General features: G+C 41.8%; 1 protein-coding gene across 8 annotated transcripts in view; it reads left to right on the plus strand.

The window, feature by feature from the left end:
* FER (FER tyrosine kinase) overlaps window positions 1-15542 on the plus strand; it is a 205636-nt gene extending 190094 nt beyond the window's left edge. For 7 of the 8 annotated variants that reach the window (XM_075526643.1, XM_075526645.1, XM_075526646.1 and 4 more), the window contains one exon: window positions 6881-15542. In XM_075526643.1, coding sequence (XP_075382758.1) covers window positions 6881-7023 — 143 coding nt within the window. In that variant the 3' untranslated portion in view covers window positions 7024-15542. The remainder of the gene's footprint in view (window positions 1-6880) is intronic. The other variant, XR_012778947.1, reaches the window with a different exon arrangement.
* Window positions 15543-15785: the final 243 nt, after the last annotated feature.

A 15785-nucleotide genomic window follows, 5' to 3' on the forward strand; every position in this document is an offset into this window, starting at 1 on the left:
AATAATAATCTCTTGAAACTGATAATATTCAAAGGTTTAGAAGTATGTCTATGCTTTTTCAGCTATTTGTACTGTGGGGAAAATAGTCCTGTTGGCCCATCAGCAATTCTTTTTTAATGGAATTTTCATTTCTTTTATCAGTCTGTTTTCTTGGGTTTCAGTATATAATAGCTCTTCTGTTAGGATAGTCAGCTAAGACATACCAAATTCTCTTCCTGATTTTATCTATCTCAATTACTCAATCAGTAAGAGCCTTCAGTGAATTTAGTCACTTGAATGCTTGCTTTAAATGAGGATAATTTCAATTCTAAATAACTGTATAGAATCACTTCACTTTCAGGACAAAAAGTGGTTGCTGCTGTCACTGTTTTGAAGAACCAGTTTCTAGGGGAAACTTTGTGAAGGAAAGGATTTTCTTGTTTGTAAGTGTCCTAGTGCCCAGCTGTTCTCCTTTGACGTTACATGCATTATCCAGCACCTAGACAAGATGCATGCAATATAACAAAGGAAAAATATTTCTCACATTTACCTGTTGTATGAGGCCAGTGTCTGCCTTTATACTCTGCTTCAGAAAGAGAGATGCAGAGACCTGTGCAGTAAGTCTGGAGTCATGGAGCTGCATTTAGCTGTAGAGTCCTATGTGCCAACTCACTTTACTGTCCACTGCCTGTCCTTTGTTCAGAGAGCTACATATGGTAAACAGTTCATGTAATCCCAGAGTCACAGAACGGCTGAGGTCTGTGGGGACCTCTGGGTGTCATCTGGTCCAGCTCCTCTGAAGCAGAGCCATCTAGAGCCAGGTGCCCAGGACCATTCCCAGATGGCTTTTGAATATCTCCAAGGAGGGAGACTCCACAACCTCTCTGAGCAACCTGTGATAGTGCTCCATCACCCTCACAGTCTGTGCTCATTGCCTCTGGTCCTGTCACTGGACACCACTGACAAGACCCTGGCTTCGTTCTCTTTGCACCCTCCCTGCAGGTATTTATATCCATTGATGAGATCCCCCCTGAGCCTTCTCTTCTCTAGGCTGAACACTCACAGCTCTCTCAGCCTTTCTCATGTGAGAGCTGCTCCACTCCCTTCATCATCTTGGTGGCCCTTTGTGGGACTCTCTCCAATATGTCCATGTCTCTCTTGTACTGGGGAGCCCAGCACTGGACACAGTACTCCAGGAGTGGCCTCACCAGTGCTGCACAGAGGGGACAGATCATCTCCCCTGACCTGCTGGCAACACTTCTTTTAATGTAGCCCAGGATACCATTGGGCTTCTTTGCTGCAAGGACACATTGCTGGTGCATGTTCAACCCTTTGCGTCCACCAGGATCCCCAGGGCCCTTTCTGCCAAGCTGCTTTCCACCCAGGCAGCCCCCAGCATGTACTGGTTCCTGGGGTTGCTCCTCCTCAGGTGCAGGACTTGGCACTTCTCCTTGTTGAAGCGCATGAGATTCCTGTCAGCCCATTTCTCCAGCCTGTTGACATCCCTCTGAATGGCAGCATGACCCTCTGGTGTATTGGCCCCTCCTCCCAGTTTGGTGTCATCTACAGACTTGCTGAGGGTGCACGCTGCTCCATCATCTAGATCATTAATGAAGATGTTCAACAGGACTGAACCCAGTATTGACCCCTGGGGTACACGGGTAGTTACTGGCCTCCAACTAGAGTTTGTGCCACTGATCACCTCCCTCTGGGACCTGCTGTTCAGCCAGTTTTCAATTCACCTCACTGTCTGCTCATCCACCCCATAATTCAACAGTATCTTTGTGAAGATTTTATGGGAGACAGTGTTGAAAGCCTTACTGAAGTCCCCTCATCTACCAGGCCAGTCATTTCATCATAGAAGGTGATCAGGTTGCTCAAGCATGACTTGCCCGTAGTGAATCTGTGCTGACTACTCCTGATGACTTTCTTGTCCTTCATGAGCCTGGAAATGCTCCATCACCTTCCCAGGGATCAAGGGAGGCTGACCAGCCTGCAGTTCCCTGGGTCCTCCTTGAAGATAGGAGTGACGTTTGCTTTACTCCAGTCTTCGGGCACTTCTCCCAGTCACCATGATGGATGAAAGATTATTGAGAGTGGCCTGGCAGTGACATCAGCCAACTCCCTCAGCACTCATGGGTGCATCCCATCAGGGCCCATGGACTTAGGTGAGTCCATTTTGCTTAAGTATTACCTGACCAGATCCATTTCCACCAAGCGTACGTCTTCCTTGCTCCAGACTTTCCCTTGGTCTCTGGAGCCTCGGATTCACAGAATCACAGAATCACAGAATCACAGAATCATATAGGTTGGAAAAGACCTTTAAGATCATCGAGTCCAACCATAAACCTAACACTGCCAAAAACCATCACTACACCATGTCTCTAAGTACCTCATCCAAACGTCCTTTAAATACCTCCAGGGATGGCGACTCAACCACTTCCCTGGGCAGTCTGTTCCAATGCTTGATAACCCTCTCGGTGAAGAAAAATTTCCTAATATCCAGTCTAAACCTCCCCTGGCGCAACTTGAGGCCATTTCCTCTTGTCCTATCACTTGTTACCTGGGAGAAGAGACCGACCCCCACCTCTCTACAACCTCCTTTCAGGTAGTTGTAGAGAGCGATGAGGTCTCCCCTCAGCCTCCTTTTCTCCAGGCTAAACAGTCCCAGCTCCCTCAGCCGCTCCTCATAAGACTTCTGCTCCAGACCCTTCACCAGCTTCGTTGCCCTTCTCTGTACGCGCTCCAGTACCTCAATATCCCTCTTGTAGTGGGGGGCCCAAAACTGAACACAGTATTCGAGGTGCGGCCTCACCAGTGCCGAGTACAGGGGCACAATCACTTCCCTAGTCCTGCTGGCCACGCTATTTTTGATACAGGCCAGGATGCCATTGGCCTTCTTGGCCGCCTGGGCACACTGCTGGCTCATATTCAGGCGGCTGTCAACCAACACCCCCAGGTCCTTCTCTGCCAGGCAGCTTTCCAGCCACTCTTCCCCAAGCCTGTAGCGTTGCATGGGGTTGCTGTGGCCCAAGTGCAGGACCTTGCACTTGGCCTTGTTAAACCTCATACAATTCACCCCAGCCCATCGATCCAGCCTGTCCAGGTCCCTCTGCAGAGCCTGCCTACCCTCCAGCAGATCAACACTCCCACACAACTTGGTGTCGTCTGCAAACTTACTGAGAGTGCACTCGATCCCTTCGTCCAGATCATTGATAAAGATGTTAAACAGAACTGGCCCCAACACCGAGCCCTGGGGAACACCGCTTGTGACCGGCCGCCAACCGGAGTAAACTCCATTCACCACCACTCTCTGGGCCCGGCCGTCCAGCCAGTTCTTTACCCAGCGAAGAGTACACCCGTCCAAGCCATGAGCAGCCAGTTTCTCCAGGAGAATGCCGTGGGAAACCGTGTCAAAGGCTTTACTGAAGTCTAGATAGACAACATCCACAGACTTCCCCTCATCCACTAGGCGGGTCACCTTATCATAGAAGGAGATCAGGTTGGTCAAGCAGGACCTGCCTTTCCTGAACCCATGCTGGCTGGGCCTGATCCCCTGGTTATTCTCTACATGCCGTGTGATAGCACTCAGGATGATCTGCTCCATCAGCTTCCCCGGCACCGAGGTCAGGCTGACAGGCCTGTAGTTCCCCGGGTCCTCCTTCCGGCCCTTCTTGAAGATGGGTGTCACATTCGCTAATCTCCAGTCAGCAGGGACTTCCCCAGTTAGCCAGGACTGCTGGTAAATGATGGAAAGGGGCTTGGTGAGCACATCTGCCAGCTCCTTCAACACTCTCGGGTGGATCTCATCAGGCCCCATAGACTTGTGAGTGTCTAAGTGGTGCAGCAGGTCACTCACCATTTCCCCCTGGATAATGGGGGCTCCAGTCTGGTCCCCATCCCTATCTTCCAACTCCAGGGGCTGGGTACCCATAGAACATTCGGCCCTGCTAATAAAGACTGAGGCAAAGGCGGCATTAAGTACCTCAGCCTTTTCCTCATCCTTGGTCACTGTGTTTCCTCCCACATCTACTAGGGGCTGGAGATTCTCCTTAGCTCTCCTTTTGCTGCTAATGTATTTGAAGAAGTGTTTTTTGTTGTCTTTTATAGCAGCAGCCAGACTGAGCTCTAGCTCAGCTTTGGCCCTTCTAGTTTTCTCCCTGCACAGCCTCGCTACACCCCTGTAGTCCTCCTGAGTTGCCCGCCCCTTCTTCCAGAGGTCATAGACTCTCCTCTTTCTCCTCAGTTCGAGCCATAGCTCTCTAGTCAGCCAGGCCGGTCTTCTTCCCCGCCGGCTCGTCTTTCGGCACCTGGGGACAGCCCGCTCTTGTGCCTTTAGGACTTCCTCCTTAAAGAATGTCCAGCCTTCCTGGACCCCTTTGCCCATAAGAGCTGCCTCCCAGGGGACTCTGTCGACCAGTCTCCTAAACAGGCTGAAGTCCGCCCTCCGGAAGTCTAAGGTGGCAGTTTTGCCGACCCCCCTCGCCGCTTCTCCACGTATCAAAAACTCTATCATTTCATGATCGCTCTGCCCAAGACAGCCTCCAACCATCACATCACTCACCAGTCCTTCTCTGTTGGTGAACAAGAGGTCCAGCGGGGCACCTTCCCTCGTTGGCTCACTCACCAGCTGCGTCAGGAAGTTATCTGCCACACGCTCCAGGAACCTCCTGGACTGTTTCCTCTCTGCTGTATTGTATTTCCAGCAGACATCTGGCAGGTTGAAGTCCCCCACAAGAACAATGGCTAGCGATCGTGAGGCTTCTCCCAGCTGCTTATAGAATAGTTCATCTGTCTCCTCATCCTGGTTGGGGGGTCTGTAACAGACTCCCACCACAATATCTGCCTTGTTGGCCTTCCCCCTGATTCTGACCCACAGACACTCCACCCTATCATCACCATCATCGAGCTCTAAACTATCCAGACTCTCCCTGACGTATAGGGCTACCCCACCACCTCTCCTGCCTCGCCTATCCCTCCTGAAGAGTTTATAGCCATCCATCGCTGCACTCCAGTTGTGCGAGTCATCCCACCATGTTTCTGTGATGGCCACCATATCATAGTTTTCCTGACGTACAATGGCTTCCAACTCCTCCTGCTTGTTGCCCATGCTGCGTGCATTGGTGTAGAGGCACTTCAGCTGGGGTGTCGTCCGTGCCTCCTTCATAGAAGAACACCCCTTGCGTGCTTTGAGGCATTTCACTGGTGTTTCCCTCTTGGCTCCCGTTGCCTCAGTATCCCCTGGCTCAACTCCGCTCGACTTCGGCTGTGCCCAAGCGTACCCCGCGCATCTCGAGGACTCAGGCCGACTGTCCTCGCTGTCAGCCGCTCCCTCCAACCATGGCACGTCGCCCCTCAGCTTCTCTCGGGCAAGCCTGATATTATCCCCCTCCCCCTTCGAGTCTAGTTTAAAGCTCTGTCAATGAGCCCTGCAAGTTCCTGTGCAAAGATTCTCTTTCCCCTTTGAGAAAGATGAATCCCATCGGATGCCAGCAAACCCGGTGCGGCGTAGGCCATTCCGTTGTCAAAAAAACCAAATCCGTGGCGATGACACCAGCCACGGAGCCATGCATTAATAGATTGGGCATCTCTGTTCCTTCTGGTGTCACTGCCCACCACTGGAAGGAGAGAAGAGAAAATAACCTGCGCTCCTGAGTTTCTTACTAGCCGTCCCAAGGCCCTCAAGTCTCTTTTGATCACCCTAGGACTTCGCGTTGCAGTATCATCGCCCCCCACATGGAAGAGCAGTAGGGGGTAATAGTCTGAGGGCCGTACCAGACTAGGGAGTAAGTCTGGTAATTCCTGAAGGCCAGTAATTCCTGAAGGCCAGTCTTGCGAGTTAAGACTGAGGCAAAGAAGGCATTCAGTACCTCAGCCTTTTCCATGTGCTGTGTCACCAGGTGCCCTACCTCATTCAGCAGTGGGCTCACAATTTCCCTAGCCTTCCTTTTGTAAGCTACGTACTTAAAGAAGCCGGTCTTGTTGTCTTTGACATCCCTGGCCAGATTCAATCCCACTTGGGCATTAGCTTTCCTAACTTCATCCCTGGATGCTCAGGCAATGTTTCTGTATTCCTCCCACATTACCCTTTTTTGTGTTTGAATTTGTCCAGGAGCTCCACACAGTCCTCCTGGCATTTTTGCCCAACTTCCTATTCATTGGGAAGTTGCCTTCATTGCTGTGAGTACATTTCTTTGGTCCACAGTATGGCTGATATGCTGGAATGGCCGCTTATGTGTGGCTTCTGAATGATTAGCTACTAATTTACTTAACTGATTGTTCATTCTCCTGCTCATCACCAAGTCAGAGACCTCCTTCAGTTGATGGCAGCAGAGAGGTGTGGAAGGCCACTGCCTATCTAAGCAAACCAGAAGAGTAAGAGAGTTAAGAAGATGGGAAAATATAAAAGTTAAGAAAACAGGAGAGAGGAAAAATACATGGATAAAGTGAAAGTGGGAAGGAAACTTCTTAAGGAGACAAAAAAAGGGAAGAGGCATGAGAATAAAAGTTGATCCATTTTGAAAAAGAGCGAAGAAATTTACTCCCATCTTAATGTTTGTTATTGATTTCCTCAGTGGAGGGAAAAAAGGGAACACGAGTAAAACCTAGAGGGTAGCTACTTCCTAAGATATAGGAAACAAATCTATGCAGGTTGGTGCCCTAAAGGATGAGAAGCATACTGATGACTCACCATACCCAACTTAAATGTCATTGGTATCTGAGCTTTGATTAGTTTAATAATTATCTATCTTGTAGAGGTTATATATTGAAGGCTTTCCTCATATTACCTTGAAGATCTTTTTTAATGCAATGATCTTGAACTTCACTCGTTTCTTTTTAGATTTGTCAATATGCATCAGTTTTCAATGCTAAACATTTTCCCCTTTTTTTTGTGCACCAGGCTACCGAATGTCAGCACCACAAAAATGTCCTGAAGAAATATATAAAATAATGCAGAGGTGCTGGGACTACAAACCAGAAAACCGGCCAAAATTCAGTGAGATTCAGAAAGAGCTGTCTTCAATCAAAAAGAAAGTGACATAGTGATAAACAAGTGCCAAACTCAATGTGTGGGACTTTATTTTCCAGTGAAGTAATTTTTTCCCCTCCAACACTATGCGTTTATACAACATTATTTGCAATATTCTTCTAGGATTACTTTGAAATTAACTGGTTTTTTATATACATGTGTACCATCTTGAATGATGTCTACACCTGCATTAAAGACATATACTGCAAAATGCTATATATCCAGTCACAGTAATATTGTCATTTAGGTTACATGTAAATAGAAAAGCACATACTATAGATTTAAGGGACTGTGGCTTCTATCTGTTTTACAGCAAGTAACTGCTAGTAACATTTTTCAGAGGTTTTCTACTTTAAGCTGTGTTCTCACTCTGCTATCCCTGTCCCGTATGTCAACACCAGCAGCACTCTAATGTGGTGACTGTCATACATTGTTGGCCTTAAAACTGAAGACAATTTTGACACATATTTCAACTAGAAACTTTTATATTTTTAAAATTCTTTCTGCAACTGATATTTTTAAGTGCTACTTTGTTTTAAGGATGAAGGTCCATTAGATTCTGGATGCAAATGTGCTTACTGAACAGTGAAATCCAGAATTTTCTTTTGTAGAAAATGGAGTTACTTGTGCATTTCTTACCATGCTGTAGTAAATACTTCTGACTTTTGATGTGATTTACTAAAGCCACACCTCTTCTTCCTACAAAGCCATCAGAATTCAGTAATATATCTCCTTTCCAATGACCTATGTTTATTTAAGAAACAAAAAAACAATATCGTCTTGACTACACATGTTAAGAAATGCTGCAAATCATCTGCCTTCCAAAGAATATGTAAAAGCAGTAGGCCAACAGAAAGAGATTTACTAATGACAGCAGCAGGTAACAAATATCATTGATCTTAGGGGTGTTAAAGAATGTGAATTGCTAGATTTACTTTTGATCCTGATTTTTTTCCTTAAATTGGTAATAATTCTCAGAATGTAGCTGAAGCCTACAAAAGTTTATGCTAAGCAAAAGTACATTCCATGCATAGTGTCCAAAGGAAAATACTACTTCTGTATGGAATAAGGAAATTGTTCAAGAACCGAAAATAAAGAAGTATGTTTAAAGCCTCTCACAGGCTGAGCAAGGCAGAGTAGAAATACTAACCCTCTAACTTTTTAAAATCATTGCAATCAGATTTCAAAAGACTTGGGACAGGCAAGTTTTACATGCCACCAGGAATAAAAATCTTGTATATATATAAAAAAAAAATACGCCAGAAAGAATAAAAACTTACTAGGTAGGGGAGTGAGGAAAGACACGGTTTGTTACTCTGGCTCTGGGTCCTCTTTGCAGCTAGAATTATTTTCTAGGGCCCTACACAGAAATAGGAACAAGTTACAGTATCCTGGTCTGAGTTCCAGAGTTAAGGTGCTTAAAATTTTTCTAAGAATTAACTAAAATTTGTCGGATCAAGGGATGCCAGTTGCTGCTAATGCAAGTAAGGAACTGTAAGTAACACAGCATCTGGAATGTTAATTAACCCTATATTTTATTGTTACAGTGGGATTGAGATACAGTGAAGTCAGTGGCTACATTACATTTTTATTTCTGTTAAGGTGACTTTTCTATTGTCCACAACATTTTTGCTCTCTAAAGTGTATTTATAGTAGTACTGAGTGTTTAAGGGCGATGTGTGACCAAAATATGTGTAGTCTAGAAGAGTTTGTCTGTTTGTCTGTTAGTGTCCAAATAAAACAACGAATGATCATGCTGGAGCACATCACCTGCATTTGAGGTGGAACTGTCAGCATCCAAGTATAAGGAATGGTGAGTGCTTCTTGCATTTCTTAAGTGATTTTTTTTCTTGGAGCTAAGGAAGCATATACATACCCGTGAAGGTATAATTGCTTGGGGAACTTGGTGGCATAAATTTAAACTTCCTTGTAAGCATACTGGATATATTTACTTAGTTCTGTACTTCCAAGCAGCCCAAAGATATCTTTCAAGAGCAATGGGAAACATTCTTGTTAGTTTATATGCTTTTAAGTAGTACACAAAGTTTGTGCCTTAATTTGCTAGTATGCTAATGCAAATGCAAGTGTACTAAGATTTAAGGAATGTTCCACAATCATTTGGAAAAACCCAAGATTCATGCAACTTCAGGTCCTTATGTATGCATCACTAAAGTCTGCAAGTAAGGATAACAGTGTCGCCTGTGTCAGTGGTCATAGCTTCTCTGGAGGTTAATATTCTTCTGTGAAAGAGATGAACTGTTTCTTTGGTATATGCCCTCTTAATAGGAAAGAAATACGGTTTTATTTTTATAAAATAAAATACTGTTTTATTTGTCTTAAATTAACCAGTCACCATCCTGACTCTCACGTAAAGATAAAAATTGTAATCATATTTTATTCTGAAATAGTTAACATTTGTAATTCATATCACACTTGTTTAAAGACTTTTTACAACATGGGATTTCTACAGCAGCAAGAAAATGTATTATTATTCCTAAAGTAGGCATCAGTTCAGTTCAAAAATAATAACTCTTCAGGAGAATACCAGAATGAGTTTATAGGTATAGAATAAATTTAAATACAAGTACCTGTCTCTTCAATTATTTAAACTGTTTTCTTAAAATTAATTTGGCAGTTTGTGGCAGAACTTTTTCATCTTGTCTCACTTGTAATTATTGCAATTATACAATTTAGGAAGTGGAATATAGATACTGTTTTTAAGTTTTTGTAAACTTCTCACAGGGGAGTTCACAAACAAACCTGCCATACAATTAAATTTAAAAGAAAGACGTGGTATTCAAGAACCAAAGCTGCCATATCTGCTTTCTGTGGCCTTTTGATGACTTAGCCTTGCATTATTCATAGGTTAGCCAGATACTGGTCATTTGGCTCATGTACTGTTTATTCTCGGAAACTTACAAAAAAGTTAAGACTGTCTCTTTTGCAAGTGTACTGTTTCAGGTAGGTTCTTACACTGGCACTGTCCCAACCAGGGGGAGCCTGAAGGAATCCTGATTTTTTTACACTGTCAAATGGGAGAAACTCTGAATACTCTTAAGGGTCAGGTAGAAACACCTCAGTCTGTTATGTGAGATGGACTTCAACAGGTTATCTGTTATTTTCATCTTTTTCCAAGGAGTTGCATTCATCATTTTAAGAAATATTGTTCTGAGGGCAAAAAATGCATCTTTATGTTGTTTGCAGTAGAAGTTAAGCACACGTTAGCTTCAGAGTTCAGTAATCACTGAAATCATGAGGATTCCTAAGCATTTCGATTTTACGGAAAGTAAAATACTGAAAAGTGTCTTGTCTGAAAACAAACCTTGCTTCAGCAAAGCATGACCTTGTAGAGTCAGCATCCCACCAAGACATTCTCTTTGAAATGTACCTTTTCATTAGTTTCTAATGAAACCAATTAACTAGTTTTTCATTTAGCAACTACAGTTATATTGCATTTCTTCTTAACAAAAATCTGCCTTTTTGCAGAGTTGCCTAATATTTTTATTGGAAGTTGTTACTGGAACATGCATCACCAGAAGGCTATCAGTAAGAACTGCAGATTGTAATGTAAGCCTGACCTTATTGATGAGAAACAGAAAACTGGTTAGAAATATTAGGTTATTCATACTTAAGTGTTTTTCATCTGTGTCTTTGACCACCTGTTATGCTTAGTCAAATCCTACAAGAACATTACTAAAACTTACTGCACATCACTAAAACTATGAAGTTACCTATTTGTTATCTCTTATAACTATTGTTATCCCTTTTGGACCCATTGTAAAGATACTGAAGAAAAGAACACTTTCCTGAGGTTACAGAGTAACCAACTCTCAGAAGCATTTAAAAATGTCTCCCCCCTCCCCAAATTTTCCCAGATGTGCTGCTGCATGGATATTAACAATAGTGATTAACTGCTAGCCGTTTCCATTATTCTTGCTGTCATGTCCTCTAAATGGCAGTGCCACTGGCGCACTTGAAACAGTGAAATATTTGAAGAGATGAGTTAGTGTGTAAATAGTGTCATCAAACATGATATTCAAGAGCAGTAGTTCTGAAAATGGCTGGTTGTCACAAGTAATGATAACTCATTATAAAGACAGAATAAAAAGAAAGAGGCTAACTGAGAGAATCCACTTTCTATAACATCTGTCCTGTTTGTAGGCAATAGAAATGTTTGTTATGCCAGCACACTTGGACTTGTAACATTTTTACGACTGAGCATAAAATAGTTTGCTATTAAAAGAAGAGTTCACCAATTAACTTTTTTTTTCCTCATGCATGTGATATTGTTGGAAGTGTTCTTGCTAGGCAAGTCAGGATATGTGGAGGGAAGAATACAGAGGGAAGAATACCCCTACTACCAACCAAGGTACATATATTTTTCTTCTTAGAATCATATTCATGCAGTCCTTCACTTTCAGGAATACAGGACTTTAATTAGTAATTAGAAAGTACGGGGCAAGTCCAGTATTTCTGAAGTTCCAAACAACCATGAGTTTTTAAGAGGGATCTGGTAAATTTGGAACATCAGCTCTATTAAAAATGTTTTCTTCTAGTTTCCTGCTGCAGATTTACTGTAAAAAAAGGAGTCCTTAAACAACCATCAGTAACAACTTACAAGAAAAATGCATCAACCTCAGAAACCCAGCAAGCTTCTTTAAAAGTAACTTCAGTAAAGAATATTTTTTGCAATCTTGTATTAGAATTCCCTCAGGATAGCTTTCCTTTCTAAGAAAATAAAAAACAAACAAAAGGCTTAAAAAGCTCAAAGATCCAAGTTGAAACAGAAGAATCCTTTCACTTGTCACGTTCTGAACAGTATTCCAAGTATTGCCACAGTTTCATTCCTGAAACTGGTAATGCACCTGTGATTTCCAACTCTTACATACTTTTCAGCGTTGCATATTAGTGCATTATTAACACCCAACTTTACTTTCAGACCAAGGAAGGGAAGACTGTCTCACTGAAAAGTACAGCAATTTCTGCCTGGTAGCTCCTACATTCTCCTTAACTTCCACATTCAGTTACCAGAGTCATTGTGTTCATTATAATAAGCACCACACAGAACAGGAGCTGGAAGCTAGACATTGTCTTTAAGTCAGCAGCTAATCCCTCAAAATTTCACAGCTTTGACTCTAGAAGCCAACTTGGTTTTGGTTCTCTGCCAAATAAGCAAAAGCAATTTCTCTATTCCAGCCTTCCTACTAATCTATAAAACAGGAAGGTTCAGAGGTATATCTACTGTTCTCTCCGAGGGAATGCTACCTCCACCAATAACTGTAAGTAACCCTTATGTCCCTGTTATGTCCCTCTGTCTTGACATAGAATTCTAACAACTGGAATGAATGTCCCGGTGTAGAACTTCAGTGTTAACTTTGAGTTGTTTCATTTTCAGGAAGTTGTATATTATTAGCTGTTTTAGAACACCATTTTCTCAGACATAATCTAGGCAGGACTTAAATTAGTATTTTCAGATGGTTTGGGGTTTTTTTTTGTGAGATGAAGAACTAATTAGATTGCTAGCTATATGCATTATTATTTTGCAGCTGGTTCAGATTATCGCTATGAGAGAGTAGTTCATTTATAGATCTCAGGTGCCTTCTCTAAAGCAAAAACCGTTAGCCATACTTACAAAAAATGGATAAATAAAGCCCTCAAATATAGTTGACTGAGGTCATAAAGTGAAAACACAGAGGAGCCATGAACTACATTCTTTCTTCCTCTATCCTCCCAGAATTGAATGCTTTGTAAATAAAACTTGCAATAACTGCCTCTGTGTTCACAGATAAATGTGACCTGTGAACCAGTATGATAACCTAGGACTCACATTGCTACTAGCAAAGAAGGCTTAGAAGAAAGTGTTCCTAAATTGATGCTACCTGGAACTGTCATCTAGTTTTAGAACTACAAATGTTTGTAGATAAGTACATAACTTAAGTTTCGTGAGTACGGTAAGAGAGACAGCACGTGCTTCTCCATGCTTCAACCCTTCATCAATTTAAAGCAATTATGCTTTTTAAAAGAAAAATCAGATTGATCAGCAATTCCTTCTAGATTACACATGTTGAAATATGAGCCAGAAGCTTCCACCACTAAAAAACAAAGATCCACACTACTGTCTTTATATACAGTCAGCTCAGTCTTTCTCAACATATAAGGAATTCCGTAATTGTTAAATGCAGTAATAATCCAAAATCCTTTGATTACTGGTGTATGTACACTACTTCACTCTGATCTTTTGCTTCAATTATTAAAGAATCTTTCTGCTCTTTAAAAGGGGCTGCAGTAAGCTTACAGTTCTAGCTGAGCTCTGCTGTAATAATCTGGCCTGTTGCATCTCCCAAACATTTCCTAATCCTGATGGCTCCATGTACTACAGATGATGCCCTTTCACTTGCTTCAAAAAAGTTACTCTTGTGACAGAAAAGTTGAAATATACCTCTGCTTTTGTTTGACTCAAAAAACTGTAGTGACATTATACCTTGATACCTGTGGCAATATGTTTGTACGAAAATTGAAGTAACTGTGAATCCAGGTGAAGCACATTGTTCAAATCAAGTTTTTAATCAAGTTGCAAACCCTAACTATACCATGAATTGTCCACGTCGTAAAAGACACCAGAAAAACAACACTCCTGACTGCCTAGGTTACAAGACAGATCATCCTGCTCCTACTAGGGAACAATATAAAGCTAAATATGCTCCTTGAAAAAGGAATGATTTTGCTGTCAGACTAGATCCAAACAATATCTTTAAAATTAACAGCAGCAACTTAATTCCAACTTAGCCTTGTTGTAAACTTCCTTCTTCTTAACAGACCTTTCCAAGTAGTGTTACTTTTCATTATTGTCATCCATTTTGCTTTTAGAAATTTGACTTCTGTATATCATATAACATTTACTTACACTGGTAATTATAACCCCACCACCACGAAGTGCTGAGACTTGCAACTTCAGAAGATAAGCATTGCTAAGTCAGTAAATGTCTACAGGGAACTGATCTTTCACTAGGTGTCTGAGTTGATATGGCTTAATGCATTTTAAATATCACTAAAGTAATTGTTTCAATTAAAACCTGTTACACAGTTTGAACAGCAGTATTCCTTGCTCAAGATATCTCTGCAATAGTAATATTTGTATTTGACTTGAAGTCAAGAGGAAGGTAGAGCTGCACCTTCCTCTCTAGTTTGTCAGGGAAGGGAACTGCTAGGTTCAAGTAGTCAATTCAGGTGCTGTCAGCGATTCTGATAGGTAGTGTGGATGCAGCCAGGATGCCACAGAGAAGGTCTTGCAGTCTGCGTGGCCCCTCTTTATAAGACACCTATGCTCGCTACAAGTCAGTAATAAATCCACCGGAGACTGGAAGTTTGCTATATCTCCGAGTGTGGCTAATTCCTTAAATCACCTGAAGTTGTAGTGCTTAAGGAGAAATAGTGACATTTTTTTCTTTGTCATGAAATGCAGAAATGCAATATACAATGGGGAGCCTCTGCATTATTTTCCTTCCTTCCACCTCCTGCTTGGTCATGTCACAGATTCAAAGTCTTCAGTGAATGGAACAACTAGAAGAAACGTATCTGTTTTCACTGTTAATTCTATCATTACCTGTAACTGACAAGTTAACTTGTTATTTCCACCAAGCTTCCCACCTAATTTTCACTAAAATGCTAAAAACATGTAATAGGAAAAAAACCTCATGATACAGGTTCTTCACACAGGACACAAAAGGCAGGCAGACTCCTACAAAGAAATTTGGAGGACTGAAAGCCAACAATAAACACCTGTCTTTTCCCTTCTGTTAAAGGAGTGTCTAGTTATATGCATGTTCAAATGACTTCCAGAGATGAAACTTGGACTAAGATTACTAGGACTCCAGTTTTTTCAGTTGCATGTGTTACTTTTCTTTTGTATAATTGTAGGCATCTGGAAACAGAGGAGGGGTGTTGGGGAAGGAGGGAAGGTTGGTTCACTGATCTGCTAGCACACGCAAGACTTTTGACACAAGTAACCCTGAGTGGGGCACAGATACCGTTTGCAAATGCGTTTAGATTTCTATTCAATTTTGTGCCAAAGTATGCACCAGCAAGTTTAATATCGGGTAAAGCACCTTTTATACTCTTTGTTGTTTAAAAATAATATATTTGTGAAACAGATCGATAAAACATAACACTGGAAATGGGTGCTTCTTCCCAAAAGTACAGATGTAAAAAAAAGGAAACAACATTTGTGAGTTTATCTGGCTTTTAAGCAAGTCTGAAAATGATAACTATGTAATACAGTTGCCGTTGTCTGTCCTTTATAATTTTAAATAGATCTGCATTTTAACTTTATTTATTTGCCAATTTTTTATATACTTTAAAGTTACACTTTTGAACTCAAACTAACTTTTTATTTTCCTAGGCTGTTACAAAACAGAATTTCAGTATTCTTGTAAACTGCAGACCATTTCTGAATAGTCCTTTGTCTTTTCCTATGGACCAGTTACCACTAATGAGTCTGCAGTCCCCTTTTTACTGTACTCTCCCAATAAATGTAAAATATTTGTATCAAGTTGTCTCATTTTATTTGGTATTTACAGGTTGTGTTTATGTAATCTTGCTTCTGTAATCAAGTGGAAGATCAACTCTATTGCTCTTGGGAATAGCTACAATTCAAAATACTCTATTTCACAAAGAAAAAATCAGTTTTTTTGGCAATTTCTGGAGTTAATATCTGTGTGATCCTCACTCAGTTTGGCTGTCACTTTTGTTTACCTTTTGTATATCAGAAGGTCTTGAA

Source organism: Mycteria americana, chromosome Z (genome assembly GCF_035582795.1).
Source record: "Mycteria americana isolate JAX WOST 10 ecotype Jacksonville Zoo and Gardens chromosome Z, USCA_MyAme_1.0, whole genome shotgun sequence".
In the NCBI taxonomy this organism is placed as follows: domain Eukaryota; kingdom Metazoa; phylum Chordata; class Aves; order Ciconiiformes; family Ciconiidae; genus Mycteria; species Mycteria americana.